The 19,894-nt window shown below is 38.6% G+C and overlaps 1 protein-coding gene across 1 annotated transcript in view; it reads left to right on the forward strand.

Moving 5' to 3' along the window:
* Positions 1-17,643, forward strand: part of PAK3 (p21 (RAC1) activated kinase 3) — a 132,685-nt gene extending 115,042 nt beyond the window's left edge. The window contains exons 19-20 of the mRNA XM_030934462.1: positions 12,277-12,414; positions 16,172-17,643. Coding sequence (XP_030790322.1) covers positions 12,277-12,414; positions 16,172-16,261 — 228 coding nt within the window. The 3' untranslated portion in view covers positions 16,262-17,643. The remainder of the gene's footprint in view (positions 1-12,276; positions 12,415-16,171) is intronic.
* Positions 17,644-19,894: the final 2,251 nt, after the last annotated feature.

The following is a 19,894-nucleotide window of genomic DNA, read 5'->3' on the forward strand; positions in this document are numbered from 1 at the left end:
CTTTGCTTTGTTTTTTTGTAAAGAATTACCCTCATGTTCAGATGGCAAAGTTCATCAGCACTTTTTTTTTTTTTTTAATCTAAGAGGGGTCAATGACTGTGAGAGATCTAGACAAGGAACTTTCTAGTGCCTCTACCAACTCTTTACATTATGCGAGTTAAAGAATGAATTGTATTCTGAAGTCTGTCAGTCAGGAACTCCATAACTTTGTACAGTTTTCTTCTTGCTGAGCCTACATTTCCTTGTTGCTTCAAAAGAATGGAATTTCACTAGATTATTGTTTACCAGTAGGCTCCACAATGCCCTAGAATACCATAGAGTTCCTTGTGGGTATTGAAGGAGCCAAGAGGGAGGTCACCAGGGTAGGGCTCTTGGTTCCACCAGAATAGTTCGTTTTTAATTACTTTTCTGCCTTGCGCCATCACATGAGATTTACTTAAATAAGACTAAAAACTCATGAGTCACTTACTCTGATTCTGTGTCCTTTAGCTGTACATAGGCTACAGCCTTCCCCAACTCTGCCAAAAGGGCCATGGTTTGTGTGTTGTCTCTGAGTCTCTATGAGTACTTTCAGAAGAGTGGTATTCAGAAAGCAGCTTGGAGACATTTATTTCATCATCTCTGGACTAAATCTGTATCCCACAGAATGGAAAAATCCTCCTTTTCCAACCAAGCAAAGACACTTGATCATGATGTGAAACACACTGTATATGAGACTTGGTAACCTCATTCTGATAATAATCTTGGGAAGAAGCCAGTGAAGAACACTACAGTAATAAAGCTATTGCAGGGACACAAGGTTCCTCACTCTGGAGTATTATTAAAAGAATTGTATATTATTATGTACGGACCTGTTCAGCTGATTAACTGCATATAAAAATAGAAGTTGAAATCAGTTTATGTGAGTAGTAATGCATGTTTCACAGATCATATCACAGTCAGCCTGTTTTAATCCTAATATGGTAATTTGGAAAAGCCCAAAAGAATTAGAGTGCTAGTCCCTTCTTGCACTAACATTCAGAAATGAAATATGAACAAAAGTATAATGTTAAATATTACCTTAGGACTAGAAATTTGTTGTGTGTTAAAGAGAAAATGGGAGGTGAGGAAGTTGACATACCAAGTATACACATTATTTTGAGAATTTTTATGGGAAAAGGACCAGGAGCAATGGAGCAGTCACAGAATGGGACCTAGGATTCAGGTCCCCTTGGTCTCCCAGATTTTCTAGCCCTTATCTATCTTCATTTCTCTTTGTCCTCATTCCACCAGCAATATTCTCCTCCCATTGTCTTTTGGCCCCTGTGTTTGCCCTCATTTTTCGTTTTGCTTCCTCTGCTTCTCACAGTTTCTTGCCTCTACCTTTTGCACCATTTTGCTTTTCTTCCTTTCCTAGCTCTGTACCTACCCACATCCCTACTTCCAAATGCCCTATAGTTCCAAACCTTGGGTACTGCTTTGATTGCCCAACGTTGCTTCATAAGCACAAGTAGCCTCCTCTGCAATTCTTAGCAAGCATTATTAGTTCTGAGAATGAGCACACATATTGTCGGAGTTACCTGTAATTTATTTTACGGCATTGGTCAGTCCTTTGTGCTTGAAAGGAGCACATTTAGGCTAGGCTAACACCCAGTGAATCAGCCCTACCTAATTATCTTTTACTGTAAACCTATAAGGGGATAGATCTGTAATCGGTTCATTTTAAATAGCCTTTTAAGGATTAAACAACAAAACAACAACAACAAATGTCCCTCATAATTTGTTGACCAATGAGAACTTCTATGTAAGACAAGCAGGAAGTTAAATTAGACCAGATTGCTCATTCAGCTATCACACTGAAATGTTGGGTTGAGTAAGCCCAAGTATGGAATACAATGTTCATTATAATGTGATGATTTCTTTTTGCATATTTGGCCCCCATTACTCTCTTCTAAGAAAGACATGGCAGATACTTTCATGATATCCATAAACACATCAGAGGCAGCAATATCCTCTGGCTTTTAAACTGAAATCCCAGGTCACGAGTAAACTAAGTCATAAGGTGTTAAGTCACTTGTTGGCAAATATCACTCATAAAACACTCAAAGTTAGTTGGAAATTCTAAAATGACAGAAGAATCAGATTAGGAGTCAGTTGCAGGCAACAACCAGCTGCATATAAACCTTCAATATAGATAGACAGATATATGTATACATATATGTGTGTGTATATATACATATATATGTGTGTATATATACATATCATATTTACATATATATGCATGTATATATACATACTTATATGTGTGTGTATACATATATGTGTGTGTGTATATATACACACACACATATACACATACACACACACACATATATATACACACACACAGAGTTGACCCTCTGATCCACGGGTGTGAAATCCATGGATTCAACCAACCACAAATCAAAAGTATTTTTTAAAATGATGGTTTCATTGTACTAAACACGTACAGACTTTTTCTTGTAGTTATTCCCAAAACAATGCAGTATGATGACTACAGTCATGGGCTGCATAACAATGTTTTGGTTAATGATGGACTGAATATACAGTGGTGGTCCCATAAGATTATAATGGAGCTGAAAAATTTCTGTCATCTAGTGATGTCATAATGTCCTAATTCAATGCATTACTCACGTGTTTGTAGTGATGAGGGTATAAACAAACCTACTCCTCAAGAAGAGCCTCAGGCAGGTCCTTCAGGAGGTAATTTGCAAGCAAGGTATTGTTATCCTAGGAGGTGACAGCTCCATGCAAGTTATTGCCCCTAAAGCCATTCCAGCTGGACAAGATATGGAGAGGGGACAACAGTGGTATTGATAATCCTGACCCTGTCTTGGCCTAGGCGAATGTGTCTTTGTTTCTTAGTTTTTGGGGAGGTTTTGTTTTGAGACAGAGTCTCACTTTGTTGCCCAGGCTGGAGTGCAGTTGTGCCATCTCGGCTCACTGCAACCTCTGCCCCCCGGGTTCAAGCGATTCTCATGTCCCAGCCTCCCGAGTAGCTGAGATTGCAGGTGCCTGCCACCACACTCAGCTAATTTTTGTATTTGTAGTAAAGACGAGGTTTCACCGTGTTGCCCAGGCTGGTCTCGAACTCCTGACCTCAGGTGATCCGCCCGCCTCAGCTCCCGAAGTGCTGGGATGACAGGCGTGAACCACCATGCCCAGCCTGTTTGTGTTTTAGTTTTTAACAAAAAAGTTTAAAATGAAAAAAGGAAAACATTTTTAAGATAGGAAATGTTTAGAGTTTATAGGATAAGGATATTTAAAAGAAAATATTTTTGTACAGCTGTACAATGTGTTTTAAACTGTTACGAAGGAGTAAAAAAGTTGAAAAAATAAGTTTATAAATTTAAAAAGTTACAGCAAGCTAAAGTTAATTTATTATCAAAGAAAAAAATTTTAAATAAATTTAGTATAGCCTAAGTGTACAGTATTTATAAAGCCTATAGCAGTGTATAGTAATGTCCTAGGCTTTCACATTCACTCAATAGTCACTCAGTGACTCACCCTGAGCAACTTCTAGTCCTGGAAGTTCCATTCATAGTGAGTGCCCTACACAGGTGTACCAATTTTTATCTTTTATAACATATTTTTACTGTACTTTTTCTATTTTTCGATACACAAAGACTTACTCAAACACACTGCACTAGTCACCTACAGTATTCAGTACAATCAGATGCTGTACAGATTTACAACCTAGGAGCAATAGGTTGTACCATATAGCCTAGGTGTGTAGTAGGCTATTCAATCTAGGTTTGTGTAAGTACACTCTATGATGTTCACAAAACGACGAAATTGCCTAATGATGCATTTCTCAGAATGTATTCCCCATTGTTAAGCAATACATGACTGTATTTACGTGGCATTTACATTGTATTAGGTATCATAAACAATCCAGAGATGATTTAAAGTATAGGGGAGGCTGTGCCTAGGTTTTATATGAGGAACTTGAACATCCATAGATGTTGGTATCTAAAGGGGTTCCTGGAACCAATCCCCCGTAGATACCAAGGTATGACTTTGTGTGTGTGTGTGTGTGTGTGTGTATACTAGACACTGGGCAATATACAATACTGTATGAAGCCCCTCTACCTCTCTGAGTGGGTACCTGCCCTTTGTTCCCCATTTCCAAACAGGTAGAGAATGATTGACCTCAAGAGGACCCATTTCCTTTGTAGAGGCAGAGGTGGATCAATTAAACCAGTAGTTTATACACAGTGTGCTTCACTCCTTGAAGAGCCCTTGTCTGCTTTTTCTAGGAGCACTCCCATCCCAGAGACTGGGAACAGTGAGACGTGGTATTGTGCAGTGGTCAAGAGCATGAACTCTGGATTCATACTCCCTGGATTCAAATACTAGTTTTGTGACATTGGGCAAGTTCTTCTTCTTATCTCCACAAGCCTCAGTTTCTTCTCAATTGGAGATCAAAATCGAATTTATTATAAACAGTCTAAAATAAACTTCAGGGTTTATTTGTGAATTGCACAAGCTAATAATAATCATTCAGTAAAAGTTATCTATTAATACTTCCCATGGATATAATATTTATACAGATATCAAGATATCAATGAATAGCCCTCTTTTATAGTTCAGTTGCATTGTATGTTAAGTCGACTTTTAGAGCTGGACTGGAGCCCTCTCACCATACATAATATGATTTCCATGGTAAAATGTGTTTTGCGTCTCAAATATTCAGCCTACAAAGAAATGTTTGTACAGAACCCTATCCTCTTTGTAAAGTGAGTCTTTATATTGGTGTTGGGGCTCCTCATGGTTGCTAACATGTTTCCATAGTCCCCTGGTTTGTTTTCTAATTTCTTAACTTAAACTTTATAAACTGTTGTAATGAACTGAAGTCACAAACTAAAGCTTTTTAATTAAGTGGTTAGTCCTGTTGCAAAACTGCCTTAATAACAGTTTATTGAGTACATATGGATTGTGTGGGGACTTCTTTGGAGAAATGTGGTAACTTCTATGATGACTGCTTTGATCTTTTTTAATTGAGGAAATTGTTAATATAGTAAACTGAATTATCACTTAAAGTTTTCTCTTAGTACTTAGGTAAATTCAGTTGCACATCAGTGTCAGTGAAAACTTTGATGTTTGTGTGTTATTACCAAAATATTTAGAGTTATTATGAAGAGTTAGAGAACATCAGAAACTTCTAGGTAATATGTATATCACAAGGAAGAAATCCACCATTTTTCTGGCCAAAGGTTGTATTTCTAACATTATAAATAAGGTCCGTAGGTTATGGGGCCTATATTGCCTCACCTCAGGAAGAAAACAGATCTTGTTAAATGATCTAACAGATTAATCAATAGTACCTTTTCTGTTCAAGAACAGTCAGAGAAAATAAGTTTCTGAACTATGTTTCAAGTTCCAGAGAACATTTGTTTTCTTCCCTTTCTCTATAGGTCTTTCTGCATTGGCCATGTTTTAGTCATCTTTTTCCAGTTTTCCCTCCCTTTGATGATGGCATCCCCTTACATATGCTATTCATACAGCTCTCTTCCTTCTCCCACACTGAACAGTGGGGTCATCAGAAGTTATTATATGCCAGGCCCGTTCAGCTCAGAAAAGGTGCCATTTTTCATTTTCTGCATATCTTCTTAGACTTTAATAGGTCACTTTTAGGTTCTGAGCTTTAATATTTATGTATGTAAGTCTGTTATAGTCTCAGCTCAGTTAAATTTATACATTTTGGCTATTTCGTTCAGCAACAAAAACATTTATTGAGCACGTATTTTGAGCAAGTTGTCACAAAATCCACGATTGGTTATAACACAGCTCCTACCTTCCATGGGCTCACAATCTAGGAAGGAAGACCTGTAAACAAATAACAAGTGCTCATACATAATACAATGTAAAAATAGACATATAAACGTGTGCTATTGGAGTTCAAAGAAGGAAATGGCTAACTCCATCTGCCGGGTGACCATGGAACTATCCTGGTTTGCTTGAGATTGAGGGACACAAAACCTCAAATACCAAAACCCAGGATAGTCCCCAGAAAACCAGAGTGGTTGGTCACCATGTTTACCTACCTGGGAGAGATGGAGAAGACTTTAAAGAAGAGATGACATTTTAACCAGTGCTTGAAAAGCAAGTTTATCAGGTACTTAAGGGAAATGAGGATAGCATTTTAGGCAGCAATGAAAGGCATTTCCTTTTCAGGGAATGATGAACAAATTGGTGTGAGTAGCATGTGAGCTTCAGCCAGTGTGTATGTGTGTGGCGGGGCAGGAGAGGAGTTGGGAGAAGCACCCTAGGGTGAGAAGAGTACAGATGGAAACTGGAACTGGAAAGGTGGGCAGGGGGCAAATCATACAGGACAGCCTAAGGAATCTTTATTATGTCCTGTGAATCGGTGTTTTTCAAACAACAATAATGATCCTCTGATTCCAGTGAATCCTTGCTTGGAAGCACAAATAAATGGAGAAAAACACACAAATTTTCTGATTGAAAAGGGTTTGTGGGCTGGAAGCGGTGGCTTATGACCTGCACTTTGGGATGCCAAGGCAGGTGGATCACAAAGTCGGGAGATCAAGACCATCCTGGCCAACAAGGTGAAACCCCATCTCTACTAAAAATACAAAAATTAGCTGGGTGTGGTGGTGGGCACCTGTAATCCCAGCTACTCTGGAGGCTGAGGCAGGAGAATCGCTTGAACTCAGGAGGTGGAGATTGCAGTGAGCCATGATCGTACCACTACACTCCAGCCTGGCAACAGAGCAAGACTCTGTCAAAAAAAAAAAAAAAAAAAAAAAAAAAAAAAAAAAGGAAAAGGAAAAAGAAAATGTATGTTGGGGAGAGTCTTAGAATCTCTCCTCCTCTCTCTCTCCCTCTTCTTTTCCCTCTTAACTGCTCTTAGGAATTTTGGGGAGCACAGTTTGAAAACCACATCTGTGGACCATGGGGAGTGACAAAATATTTTAAAGCAGGAAGTGAATGACATGAGGAGACCTGTGATAAGATTGTTAAGGAGGATGGACGGAAGAATAAAAAGGCTTGAATAGGCCGGGCGCGGTGGCTCAAGCCTGTAATCCCAGCACTTTGGGAGGCCGAGACAGGTGGATCACGAGGTCAGGAGATCGAGACCATCCTGGCTAACATGGTGAAACCCCGTCTCTACTAAAAAATACAAAAAATTAGCCGGGCGAGGTGGCGGGCACCTGTAGTCCCAGCTACTCAGGAGGCTGAGGCAGGGGAATGGCGTGAACCCGGCAGGCGGAGCTTGTAGTGAGCCAAGATCACGCCACTGCACTCCAGCCTGGGCGACAGAGTGAGACTCCGTCTCAAAAAAAAAAAAAAAAAAAAAAAAAAAAAAAAAAAAAAAAAAAAAAAAAAAAGGCTTGAATAATGGAAAAACGGTTAGGAGGTTATCATAACCTTGGAACCATCTGAAAGAAGCCTGACTTTAAGCAAAGACAATAGGGATAGAGAGAAGTGGATGGGTATGAAACACATTTCTAAAGTTTGCATTAACAGAACCTGGTGGACTATTTATAGTAAGGGTGGGGAGAGGGGAAGATTGCTGGGTGAGGAAGAAGCGGGGAAAGATGATTATATGGTTTCTTACTTAACATTAGAAGCAACCAACTAGTATATGGGAAATCTCTAGTCTAATTTCTAATAGCCACTTTATTTTCTTTGAGTTTTCATTAGCTCAGATAAAACCAACATGTTATCACTCATGCCTAGAACAATTGTCCTTAATCTTTCTTCATCTAATATTTGACTTTGCTAGTAAAACCCTTTTTGTTGTCATTGTTGTGTTGGCTACAACTGTATTTGTCTCTCATTAGCAGGGTAGTGGAGAGCAATTTTCCTTTTTTTACTAAGAGAGTCCTCAGCTTACTCACAGGATGTGTTCCAAAAGCACATTTTTAAGTTAATTATTTGGACCTCGGAGTGCATTTTCCCATAGAAGTGGCATTATACATAGTGATTAAGTTCCCAGGCCAGTCCACAAAAGCCAGTTTAGCCCATATATAACTGAAAATGTGGATTTTTGCAATGGAAATTAGTTTGAAATAATACTGTTGCAATTAAAATGAAAACAATAGTTGCAAAAGAAATAGTCTGGGTTTTTGTTTCCCTCAAAGGGTAGGGCTTGATGAAAAGCAGGTTTAATCCTAGGAAGACAAAGAGAAATAGATGGGGATTTTTGTGTAAATTGGACACTGCAGCTTTTTAACTGTATTTCTAAATAATGTTTTGGAGTTTTTAAAAGAATAAAAGCAACTGTGTTCATTGTAGAAAATTTGGAAAATTAAAAAATGTATTTCAAAAATTAAGTCATCAACAATCCTACCATCCAGAGAGGACCAGTGTTCACAGATTGGTGTGTTTCAGCCTTTTTCTTACTGCATGCATTTTTTTTTTTTTTTTTTTTTTTTTTTTTTTTTTTTTTTTTTTTTTTTTTTTTTTTTTTTTTTTTTTTTTGAGACGGAGTCTCGCTCTGTCGCCCAGGCTGGAGTGCAGTGGCCAGATCTCAGCTCACTGCAAACTCCGCCTCCCGGGTTCACGCCATTCCCCTGCCTCAGCCTCCCGAGTAGCTGGGACTATAGGCGCCCACCACCTCGTCCGGCTAGTTTTTTGTATTTTTTAGTAGAGACGGGGTTTCACCATGTTAGCCAGGATGGTCTCGATCTCCTGACCTCGTGATCCGCCCATCTCGGCCTCCCAAAGTGCTGGGATTACAGGCTTGAGCCACCGCGCCCGGCCCCTACTGCATGCATTTTTAAATCAGTTCACCGATAGTAATTATGGTGCATCAACATGATGAACTATTATGCAGCTCTTAAAATGATATTTATGAGGAATTTTTAAAACATCAAAAAATATTTATGATACAGTGTTGAGCAAAAGGCAGCCTTGCATTTGATACCTTGTTTAGGGATGAGGGAGTATAACCAGATCAACACTAATCAACCAGGGCAGGAGTCTGCTGTTAGACCACCAATCAAATCCTCTACCCACCCCCTAACAAACCCACCCCCTATCAGACCCACCCCCTAACAAAAACTACAGCCAGACCTTTTTGTCGAAGTTCTGAGGAGGACATAACGGTTCTTTGAAGTACTGTAGAGGTTCGTAGCACTGGCTCTTCATTACTTCAGATTTTCCTTCAAATTACAGGGCTTTCTTCTCCCTTGATGTACTATTTCACGAACACTACTCAGGCGTAACAACTATGATTAAGGTCATTTTTTTGGATTCATAAATGGAATGGAAAAAGGGCCAAGTATTTCCTTAGGTAATTATGCATAGATTGAAGAGAGATGAGAAGGACTCAGGTAGAGAAGATGTGTATGTACTTTTAAGGAAGAAAATTATGTGGAATAGAATGTATTAAGCTAAGAATGGTGAAAGTGAAGTGAGAAAATGAGACAATATAGCATGAATACAGATCTACAGAGAGTGAAAATGAATCTGGGAAAGGAAGAAAGAGATGTGCTTGTTTAGGTCTGGGCTTGGCTACAGAGCAAGAAAAAAAGCAAGAACAGTGACTTTGGGAAAGTTGTAGCCAGCTGAAATAAAAGAGTTTTAGGAGGAGGCAGGGAATGCAATTTGTAGCAACTGATTTTCTTTTAATAAAGGAATAAAGATGTTTGGGAGGACAGGTGCTTCAAGCACTAATCATCCAAGAACAAAAACAGTTTGAGCTTAATTGACTATATCTGCTATGATTGTGCACTATTCGATTTTAGCCCAATCAGTGATTTTCTAAAAGCATCCCATCTCCTTTTAGTCAAAGCTGGATTTGTCACTGACTTGTATTTTGGCATGGGAGTCCTAATAGCTGCCACCTGCATTTCCTGTTCATCAATGGAGGTATTGAAAATTACAAAGGGATGAGAGTTGGGGGAAAGGAAGATGTACATTTCGTAGGGGTGAGGGATGTATTCACATGTGGGTTTTTTAGTACTGGGAGGAAAAGCCAAAAGTTTCCATGCACTGTAGAGAAGCATATGGCATTGTAGTTCTCACACATTGCTATGCAAGACAATCTCCTATGGAATTCTGTGGCTCTTATGTTTGGTGTACATATGATGCGGAGATTCTAAGTTATTATGTGTGAAGTGGGCTCCAGGTTCTCAGCCAGGGATTCTCATTGTTGGCTGTAAATTGGAATCACCTGGAGAGCTTAAAAATTTTGGCGCCTAGGTTCTGTTCCCAGAGGTTTTTACTTAATTTTTCTGGGAGTGAGAACTGAGCATGGAGATTTTCTAACTCTCCCCAAGTGATTCTAATGTGCAGACAAGTCTGGGACCCTCTAGTTTAGCCCATTGCTTAATTACTTGGGTGGATTAAACCAGTTGTTCTTAAAGTGTTGTCCTGGAACCAGCAGCTTCAACATCAACAGGACACTAATACGAATGCAAATTCTTGGGCCCCTGCCCCTGAAACTCTTGGGGTGGCTCAGAAACCTGTGTTTTAACAAACCCTCTGGATGATTCTGATGCATGCTGTAAAGTTGACAGCCACTAGATTAAACGGTTGTTCCTGACCCTTTCTAAAGTACATCTGTGGGAGTTACTAAAAAGGAGAGATGTCTTCAAGAGCTGATGAAAACTGGCCTGCAAAAGGACTTTTATAGAAATACCTATAATAATAATAACAGAAGCTAGAGTAGAGAAAGGAGAAAGGGGATGATAATTTGCTGCAAAAGCCAGGGAAGTTCAGGAGGGAACATGTCTTCATAAGAGTTAGGGGGTTTGTTGCGTGGGCTGGTAAAACCCTGGCAGTACCTGCAGGCAAACTCCTACTTATTCTTCAATACCCTTTTAAAATGTCAGCCTCTTTCGTGAAGCTTTCTCTGAGCTCTGGTGTGAATTACTTCATCCTTGTATTTACTTAGTGCTTTCTAGTTTCCTCAATTAGCTCTTGGTCCGCTGTACAGTAGCTCTCTATATATGTCTCTCTCCCTCACTAAATTGCATGATTCTTCAACGCAAGATCACTGTCTTATTCATCCTTAGCTCTCCAGTGTCTAATAAACTATCTGGTACATACTAAATGCTCTTGAATTGTTTGCTGAGAGGAGGCGATAGTAATGGCCAGCTTTCTTGTATCAAGAACCTTCAGCTGGGCACAGTGGCTCGCACCTGTAATCCCAGCACTTTGGGAGACCAAGGTGGGTGGATTATTTAAGTTCAGGAGTTCAAGACCAGCCTGGCCAACATGCTGAAACCCCCATCTCTACTAACATGGTGACGCATGACTGTAATCCCAGCTACTGCAGAGGCTGAGGTGGGAGAATCACTTGAACCCAGGAGGTGGAGGTTGCAGTGAACCGAAATCATGCCACTGCACTCCAGCCTGGGCAACAGAGCAGGACTCCGTCTCAAAAAAAAAAAAAAAAAAAAAAAAAAAAATATATATATATATATATATGGGTTTACCTTTGTGTATTAATCATAGTCCTGAGTTCAGCTCTCTGATTGGAAGACTAGAGACCTTGATTCTCTCAGGACATCATGACTTGACGTCTCTTAGTGGTGGCCTTATACTACAAAGCTCTCAGAGAAATATACAATTATTAGCAACTTATTTTACCATGATAATTGTCAGGTGTCAAGACTACTATTGTCAATTTTTCTCATATTTCCTCTCATTGTAGGTGTACCTTCATGAGAAATCTAATTAAAATCATTAGGGATACAGCTGCTACAGGGTAAAAGTATTTGAGTTCTTGGGCCCCACAGCTTGCCTCTCTCATCCAGACACTGGCATCTTCTGGTTCCTTGTACTTCCCTAATTCTGTAATGTACTCTCTTCATTCCACATCTATTCACAAACATTCTTCAAGCAAGATAAGCACTTAGTAAATCACAATTACCTTTCCATTGCACTTCCCCAAAGTTATACTCAGGTCAAAATGAATGGATGTATGTGTATTCCCCAAGTCTTTAGATAAATAGATTTACAGGCAATCCTTTGGTTTAATTTTCTAGGTACTTAATCACATATTCATTATATGTGGATTTTTACTGGCTTAATTCTCGGAGGACAACAATATAACCTTATTTTTAAGTTTTTGGAGGTAGGACACTTTACTGTCACCTCAGTTACTGCCAACATTAATCATTTCTAAATGTTATAGAAGCTTTGAAAGATATGTGTCATTCTCTAAAGTGGAATTATTAAGACCCAGAATGTAAACCAGAAGAAACTGGATTTTTGCCTTCTGTGCCAACCCATGATTTTAATATGTATGTGCCGAATGTATTTTTCTATTTTTTTCTACAGGCATTGTATCTGATAGCCACTAATGGAACCCCAGAGCTCCAGAATCCCGAGAGACTGTCGGCTGTATTCCGTGACTTTTTAAATCGCTGTCTTGAGATGGATGTTGATAGGCGAGGATCTGCCAAGGAGCTTTTGCAGGTGAAAATAAAATAGGACAATTACAAAGAGAGGCATTATACTCAGCTTTTCCATCTCAATGTGTGACAGAGAGCTCTGTCAAGAGATGTCTAGAGTTAGGCTATTACCATTTTATTTTAGACCACAGGCACATAACTATAGGCATGCATCTAATACATGATTGATTGACATGTTGCCTTTCTTCTGAGAAGTTGGCAGTGTAATCTGTAATCTCTTTTGTTCTTCCTGGAGTCTTATTTTGCAAGGAAAAAAAAGCAATGTGACCCTCTGGTGTTGGTGTTTTGTTCTAAACTTTACTTGTGCCCCTGGATGTTGTATGCAGGTGCTCTTGGCCGGAGGTAATTCTCTACATAACTATGCAATTATTTCCATGGCATTTGCTACTCTAATGCTTTACTGGTCAAAGCCCCTTTGCTTGTGATGCCAATTGGCAGGCACCTGCTTGCCTGGGTGAGTACCATCCAGTGGTGAGTGCCTCTGTAACCATTTGTCCTTTTCATGGCTCTCAGGGATTAGTATATATGATGAGAAATAATACTTACTATGTACCAAATTCTTTCAATAAATTATTTCATTTTTATAACAACTCTATAGGGTAGGCATTATTATCCCATTTTATAGATGTAAAAGTTGAGGCTCACAGCTCTTGAATGGCAGAGCTGGGATATGAGCTCTGAATTGTCTGACTTTCTACCATACATCACACACAAACCAATTTAGATAAAAATATGTCTTTATTTGATAAAGCAGTATGTGCCCAGGATGATACACATAGCTTCACTGCTGGGGAGTGTTTCTCAGGGACATGTATGAAGACATTTAACATCTAAGAACAATGACTGCTATTTTTCTTTGTGATTTTGAACACATAAGCCAATTAAACAGAAGGTGCAACACTTGGTTATACAGCGCGTTAACCACAGATTGTCTGTTCTAGCCTACCCCCTGAAAGAAAAACCGGTTCCTGTTGTTTCTGAACTCCCTCCAGAGACAGAGCCACGCCCAGACAAAAAAATATCCCACCCTAACTCAGATCATACCTGGAATAGACCTTTTTGGAGAAACTGAAGAGACTACATCTTTTCTTTTCTGCTACCTGCAAGCATTTCACAGGTTATCATAAGGCCCTAAAATGTCAAATCTGCAATGGCCCTTTGTTAACCCTCTAATTAATCCAGCCTCAAATTACAGATGAAAGTCAACTTTTGAGTATATCACTTTTATATCTTTTTAGCCCTCCCACCACTCCACATGCACATTCTGATGCACATTCCTCTTATGTTTTCTTGTAAAGATAATTGAAGATGTAAGTTATCTTCAATTGGCTATCCAGATAAATGTGACTATCCAGCTAAATAGATCATTAAATCAATTATCTAGTTAATTCATTCCCCAACAATTCTTTTATATGAACCAGTCAGATAACTGATACAAAACTGTATTTTGAGTCTAAATTGAATAGTTTATTGCGTCTTTTCATTTTATACATGTAAGCAACAGCCCGTATTTCTCTTTGAGTCCATGCAACTCCATTCTCTGACTCTAGCCTATTATTGCCATTTCCAAGATGAGAAAGGGGAGAGATGCATGACATTCACCCCACTGGAAGGCTGGAGAAAAGACACAGGTCTTGAATATTTGTGTCTCTTTCTGTATGACCTAAGACAATTCTCTGTCCATCAATTGATATTTATTGAGCAACTTCCATTTGTAAAGCATAAGTGCAGTATACAAACCTATTAAAAGGCATGATTCCTCCATTTAAGACGTTCACAACCTTCTTGGGTACATGAAAATATAATGCAAAACTGTTTAGAGACTCATTCAACCCAAAGAACTGTTCAAATAGTAAATGACATGGTTGATTAGAGAAATACTTCCATAAGCTAGGGGTGATCAGAAAATGTCTGCAAACAGGAAAGAGGTCTGCTGGGCCTTGAAGAAGTGATCAGTTTTAGATAGGTTGAAGAAAATAAGGGAAGGGATTTCAAATGGAAGGAAGTGTTAGGATTTAACCAAAGACATATGGGCAAGGTCTATAGGAACAGAACCCAGAATGTGTGGCTGAAATAAAGAGTTCAAGTAAAGAAGCTGCAGGAGATAATCCTGTGGTGGGCCTTGAACACCAGGCTTAAGAGTTGGGGCTGTAGGCAGTGGGGAAACACCGAAGATATCTGAGGGACAGCATGATGACAACTTTGTTTAGGAAGATTAATCTGGTAGTATGTGGTAAGAATTAGCAACAGGAAAAAAATGGAGACAGGGAGACCAAGGAGGAGCTATGGTTTGGGATTAAGATGATTAGGACTGAATTAGAAAAAGCAAGAGATGGCCAGACGTGATTGCTCATGCCTATAATCCTAACACTTTGGAAGGCCGAGGCAGGTGGATCACTTCAGGTCAGGAGTTCGAGACCAGCCTGGTCAACATGGTGAAACACTGTTTCTACTAAAAATACAAAAATTAGTCAGGTGTGGTGGCATGTGTCTGTGATCCTAGCTACTCAGGAGGCTGAGGCAGGAGAATCACTTGAACCTGGGAGGCGGAGGTTGCAGTGAGCTGAGACCGTGCCACTTCACTCCAGCCTGGGCAACAGAGCGAGACTCCATCTCAATAATAATAATAATAATAATAATAAGCAACAGATAAATGTAAGAGACGTTGAGAAGAGAGTACCCGGTAGCTTATTGCATTTAGAACATAAGAGGAAGACAAAAGTGACTTCAGGCTATCAAGTCAATGGTGGCATTCAGCAAGAAGGCAAGTGATGGAAGACAGTATAATAGCTAACATTTCTTGACCCTATGTAACTTACGAGGGACTGCCACTTACCTCATTTAACCATTTTAATAAACAGAGATGAGGATTTAACCTAAGTGCTCTGACTCCAAAGCCCCTATAGCTTACATTACACAAGATTGCCCTGCTTGTGAGACTGTAACATAACTTTTTAAATGTTGAATTTAAGGTGACAGAAGAACATCCCATAGGAAATATCCAGCAGGAAAACTAGGACCAGAGTTCAGGAAAGAGATCAGGTCATACACTATGGATTTAGGAGTCATCTGCATAAAGCTGATGGTGGGTTGAAACCATGAAAGAGAATGAGATCTGTAAGAAATTAAATAAAAAAAAAGAAGATGATGGCAGCCAAGTTCTCATGAGTGGGAGGTAGGAGGAGGAAGTGAAACCAGGAAAGAAAATGGAGTTGGAATATTCAGTGCACATGCGCATGGAAGAGACCAAATATGGTAGAATGTCACAGGCTTCTAAGGCAAAAAATAAAAAATAAAAAATAAATCAAAGAAGGAAGGAGTATTCACTTTTATTAAGTTCTGCAGAGGGGCCAAAAGAGAAATGGTAGAGGCACGGCTGTTGAGTTTAGCAGTTAGTAAGCCATTGATTTCTGTATAAAGTTCTTTAGTAGTTAACTAAATACACTTTTTCCAAGCATGACAGCTTCTCTAGATAAATTTATCAGTTTAGGAAAATCAGAGAGTCAGACTGTTGCAAACACAGTGAGATTTTACAAGATCCCTCAGAGTTTCTCACTCTGCCAGTCAGCTTCCAGAGGATCTCATGACATTGAAGTACAAAAGCATCTGAAGGACAAAAGCTGGCACTGTTTTTAATTAAATGATATTTAATTGGGTGTTCAAAATATATCTTAATTAAAAAGGGCTGCTTGAAAATGTAAAGTAGTGTACTTGTTGGAGGAAAGAATTCCAATAATTCCTCTTTTTCCTTCCTTTTACAGCATCCATTTTTAAAATTAGCCAAGCCTCTCTCCAGCCTGACTCCTCTGATTATCGCTGCAAAGGAAGCAATTAAGAACAGCAGCCGCTAAGACTGCAAGCCTTACACCTCACCATCTCCCTCATGAGTAAGACTGAAATAAAACTCTGCTGCAGGAAAGATGGAAGAAAAGACAGTCAAATGGGGTGGGGGTTCTTTACCTTTCAAATGAATAGAAACTTCTTATAAGCCTTTTTCCTACTCCCTCAGATTATGTAATTTATTTGTAAGCCTGAATCGCAGCCCAAACAGGGCAGCAATGTTGAAGTGACCATAAAGTGGTCACTTCCACCGTGAAGCGAAAGAGCCAGTAGTGAATCCCCTCATTTTGTGCATTCACTTTGAAGAAAAAGGTTTCTCAAAGATGCACACTCCCTCTTCATAGTGTTGTGTTTGTTTTTAAGTTAGAGAGTAGTCCCTCTTGCATTCAAACCTCCTTCAAAACTCCTTACCCAATGTGATGTTTTTCACTTGCATTGTCATTAGATGTCCAGAAAAAGAAAAAAAAAAAAAGATGTCAAAATGTTTTTCTAAGAAAAAGAAAGCAAAAAAAGCAAGGCAAAAAAAAAAAACAAAAACGAAAACAAAACAAAAATAAACAAACAAAAAAAAATACCAGAGCAAGTACTGTGTGAACATGTGGAAGTCCATGCCCTAATAGAGTTGCAATTTTTATTCTTCTTCTATAGTGGTGGCTTGGTTTGTGTACCTATTTTTCTGCATTTGTATTGGAAAAGGTTTCTTTTAAGACATTTTCCAAAAGTGGAGAGGAATATGTGTGTTCAGGAAGGGCTTTTAAAAAAGTATATATCTAAATAAAGCTCAAATGGTGAAATCCTGTCACATTTTCACAATGATGCTTAAAAGATAGTTGAGTAAACCAGGTTGTTAATCTCCTTAATACCTGAAAGAGGACACACTGAAACTGTGACATCCTGCTAGGTGAGTTCTGGTTCTGAACCTAGGAAATCCTCATAGGAGAAACCACATTTAAACAAAGATGGGACTTTCTCTGAGAGCCAAAACCAGATAAATGTAGAATACTGACATCCTTGTCTGATATTAAGTAAACAAAGATAATGATACCTAAATTAATCCTCTCTTGTGCTTATGAAACATATGCACTATAAAATAGGCATACCAGGAGGAAATCGATTCATTAACCATCATTTACTTATGATACAAATTATTTATTTTGACAATTTATAATGTTTAAAAAGGTTTTTTAAAGATCTGGAGAAAGGTGATATAGTAAACAGTCAACTCTGCAAGAAGTGGGAGGTCAGTGAAGGCTACATCCCAATCAATATTTGGCTCTAAGTACTTGTTCCCATTTTCCCTATGTATCACCTATTTCTGTTTCAGAATATGGTGTGTTCATACTTAGTCCTTTGGGCTTTTGAATATCAAAAGCATAGTCATAAAGGTCTTGAAATTCTCTCCAGTAGAAAATAATTTTAACTTACAATCATATCCCAAGAAATGTTAGTCCAACAGAATTCCTTATATAGGGCTTGGGGAAAATAACAAAATTTGACTATTATTTCACCATATATCTATTTATTAAAAATTCAACAGTTGGCACTTTCTGAATCTTCTGAGAGTAGAAAAATGTCTATCTGGAGGGTGTCTGTGTAGAAAAGGATATGCCTCTCTTTTGAGTGTACTGACAATTTTGTAAATTACAGAAAGTTGTTTCTCTAAGCCTTTGAAAAACTAACAATTTGTGTTATAGAAGGCTTCTTAATTTGTAGTATACAAAGAATCTAAACAGAACCTATGTACATTCAGCAAGAAGGGGAAAGAGATCAGTTACATAGACCTCTCTCCTTCTTTGCCAAGGTACATCCATCCATCTAACCATCCATGTATCCACATCTTAAAATGAAAGCACTTTCTTTCGAGTTTCAGCAAACTATATAGTGTATGTGTTTATGTTTAGAAGATGACCCCACTGTTGTATTTCCTGTTTTCCCTATTGTTTTCTTTGACTGTAAAATTTGGGAGAGGCTTGACCTCCTCCCCTTGAAAAAGACCACAGTGGGATAAAACAATAATTGTGAAAAGAAAATAAAGTGGTAATATTAATTTGAAGCATACTATGTTATACTTTGCACAAAGGAATCTGGGCTTGTAATTTTAATGCCACACTGCTCTAATGAGAGAGAGAGGCCTTAATTTTGATTTCATTTAAAAATAAGTACTTAAAAAAAATTTTCACTCATAGTGCCGGGAAATTCAATGAAATCCTGGGATGCAAATAAAAGTCAGTACATTGGTACATTGGTGACTGTGTCCTGCCAGTGGAGAGAGCCCAAAACCTGGTTAGGAAGCCCTATTCATCAGTTAGCATCCCTTACATGTTGAGAAGGCCTTTTTTGTTGTTATTTTGGAGACCTTGGAGCAGTGACCCTTCAGATCACTGTAGGCAGAGAAATGGCTTCTCTCTTACGCTTTCAGTTCAGCATATTAACAACGAGGAGCCAGGTACTTCTTTACTACCACTTTGTACCAAGATTTGATAATAATATATCCCAGGAGGCATTACTTTTATAAATTTGTATTTATGTAAATTTTCAAATGAGAACAGCTTCTAAAGCCCCTTCCCTGTATTGGAGAGTTATGTATATTTCTAATAAGTATTAGAAAGAAGCTGTTTCTCATGCCACAATGATGCTGAAGGATTCACATTTGGTACAATCGAGCAACTTGAACTCCAGATTGTTAACAGTTTATTCTCTTTCCCTGGATTGTTTTTAGCTCATCTTGACACAGGTGAGTCTATCCAAATCTTTAATGTTGGTAGTGTGCCCTGAGATAATGAGGGCACATCCTTCAATGTTGATTCCAAAATATCCTGAGATAGGAATAGGGCAGTGGGAAAGTCAGGGAAGGGTGAGAAGCACAGTAGAGATTATTTATTTAAAAAAGAAAAGAACGTTAATGTTGTTAGCAAGGATCCAGTGCGTTGTCATAATCCCATGAGGATTTTCAGATGACACAATCCCTCAGATCAGTCACCATGTTGGGTAACGACTTCGTTCTTGCTGATCTCGTGTGTGTGTCATTGTAAATATTTGTGCGTCCATGTTCCATTTTGGCTACTGGATGGCCAAGCCATGTAAGAAGATTTAACTCAAGTATTTATTCTTTATGTTATTCAGATTTCTTTCAGGCTTGTGAAGTGCACCCCAATGTTTGAGTTTAACCACATGATCCTTACATCTATCCCTCCCCGGTGAAGCACATTCCATTGCTAAAAGAAAAAGAAATATGAAATTGCTTCCTGTTGTCTGTGTAACTGTTTTGATAGTTTGAGATGTTTGTCTACAAATGATATTTCTCAGCTCAAAGATCGTGTAAATAATTATATTCCTTTGCTCAATGGGTTGTTTATTTCTAATGAGGCTGCCAGTTCTGAGAGATTCTATAATATCACTTTTAAATAATGTAAACAGAGATTACGACTACATAAAAAGAAATGCATATGGGCAAAGACTGGGAACACAGATAATTGAAATCAGTTGTATTAGGGTGGTGGAATTATGTGAATTTTTTTCTTTCTAAAATTTTATTTGATATTGTTATAATATTGCTTTATAATAAATAAACAGCAGAAGGGAAACTATAGACACATAGAAAAGATGCCAGAAGCAGATGCCTTCTGGCCAGAGCCCAGAGCATG

The sequence above is a fragment of the Rhinopithecus roxellana genome, chromosome 7, assembly GCF_007565055.1.
Source record: "Rhinopithecus roxellana isolate Shanxi Qingling chromosome 7, ASM756505v1, whole genome shotgun sequence".
Classification (NCBI taxonomy): Eukaryota; Metazoa; Chordata; class Mammalia; order Primates; family Cercopithecidae; genus Rhinopithecus; species Rhinopithecus roxellana.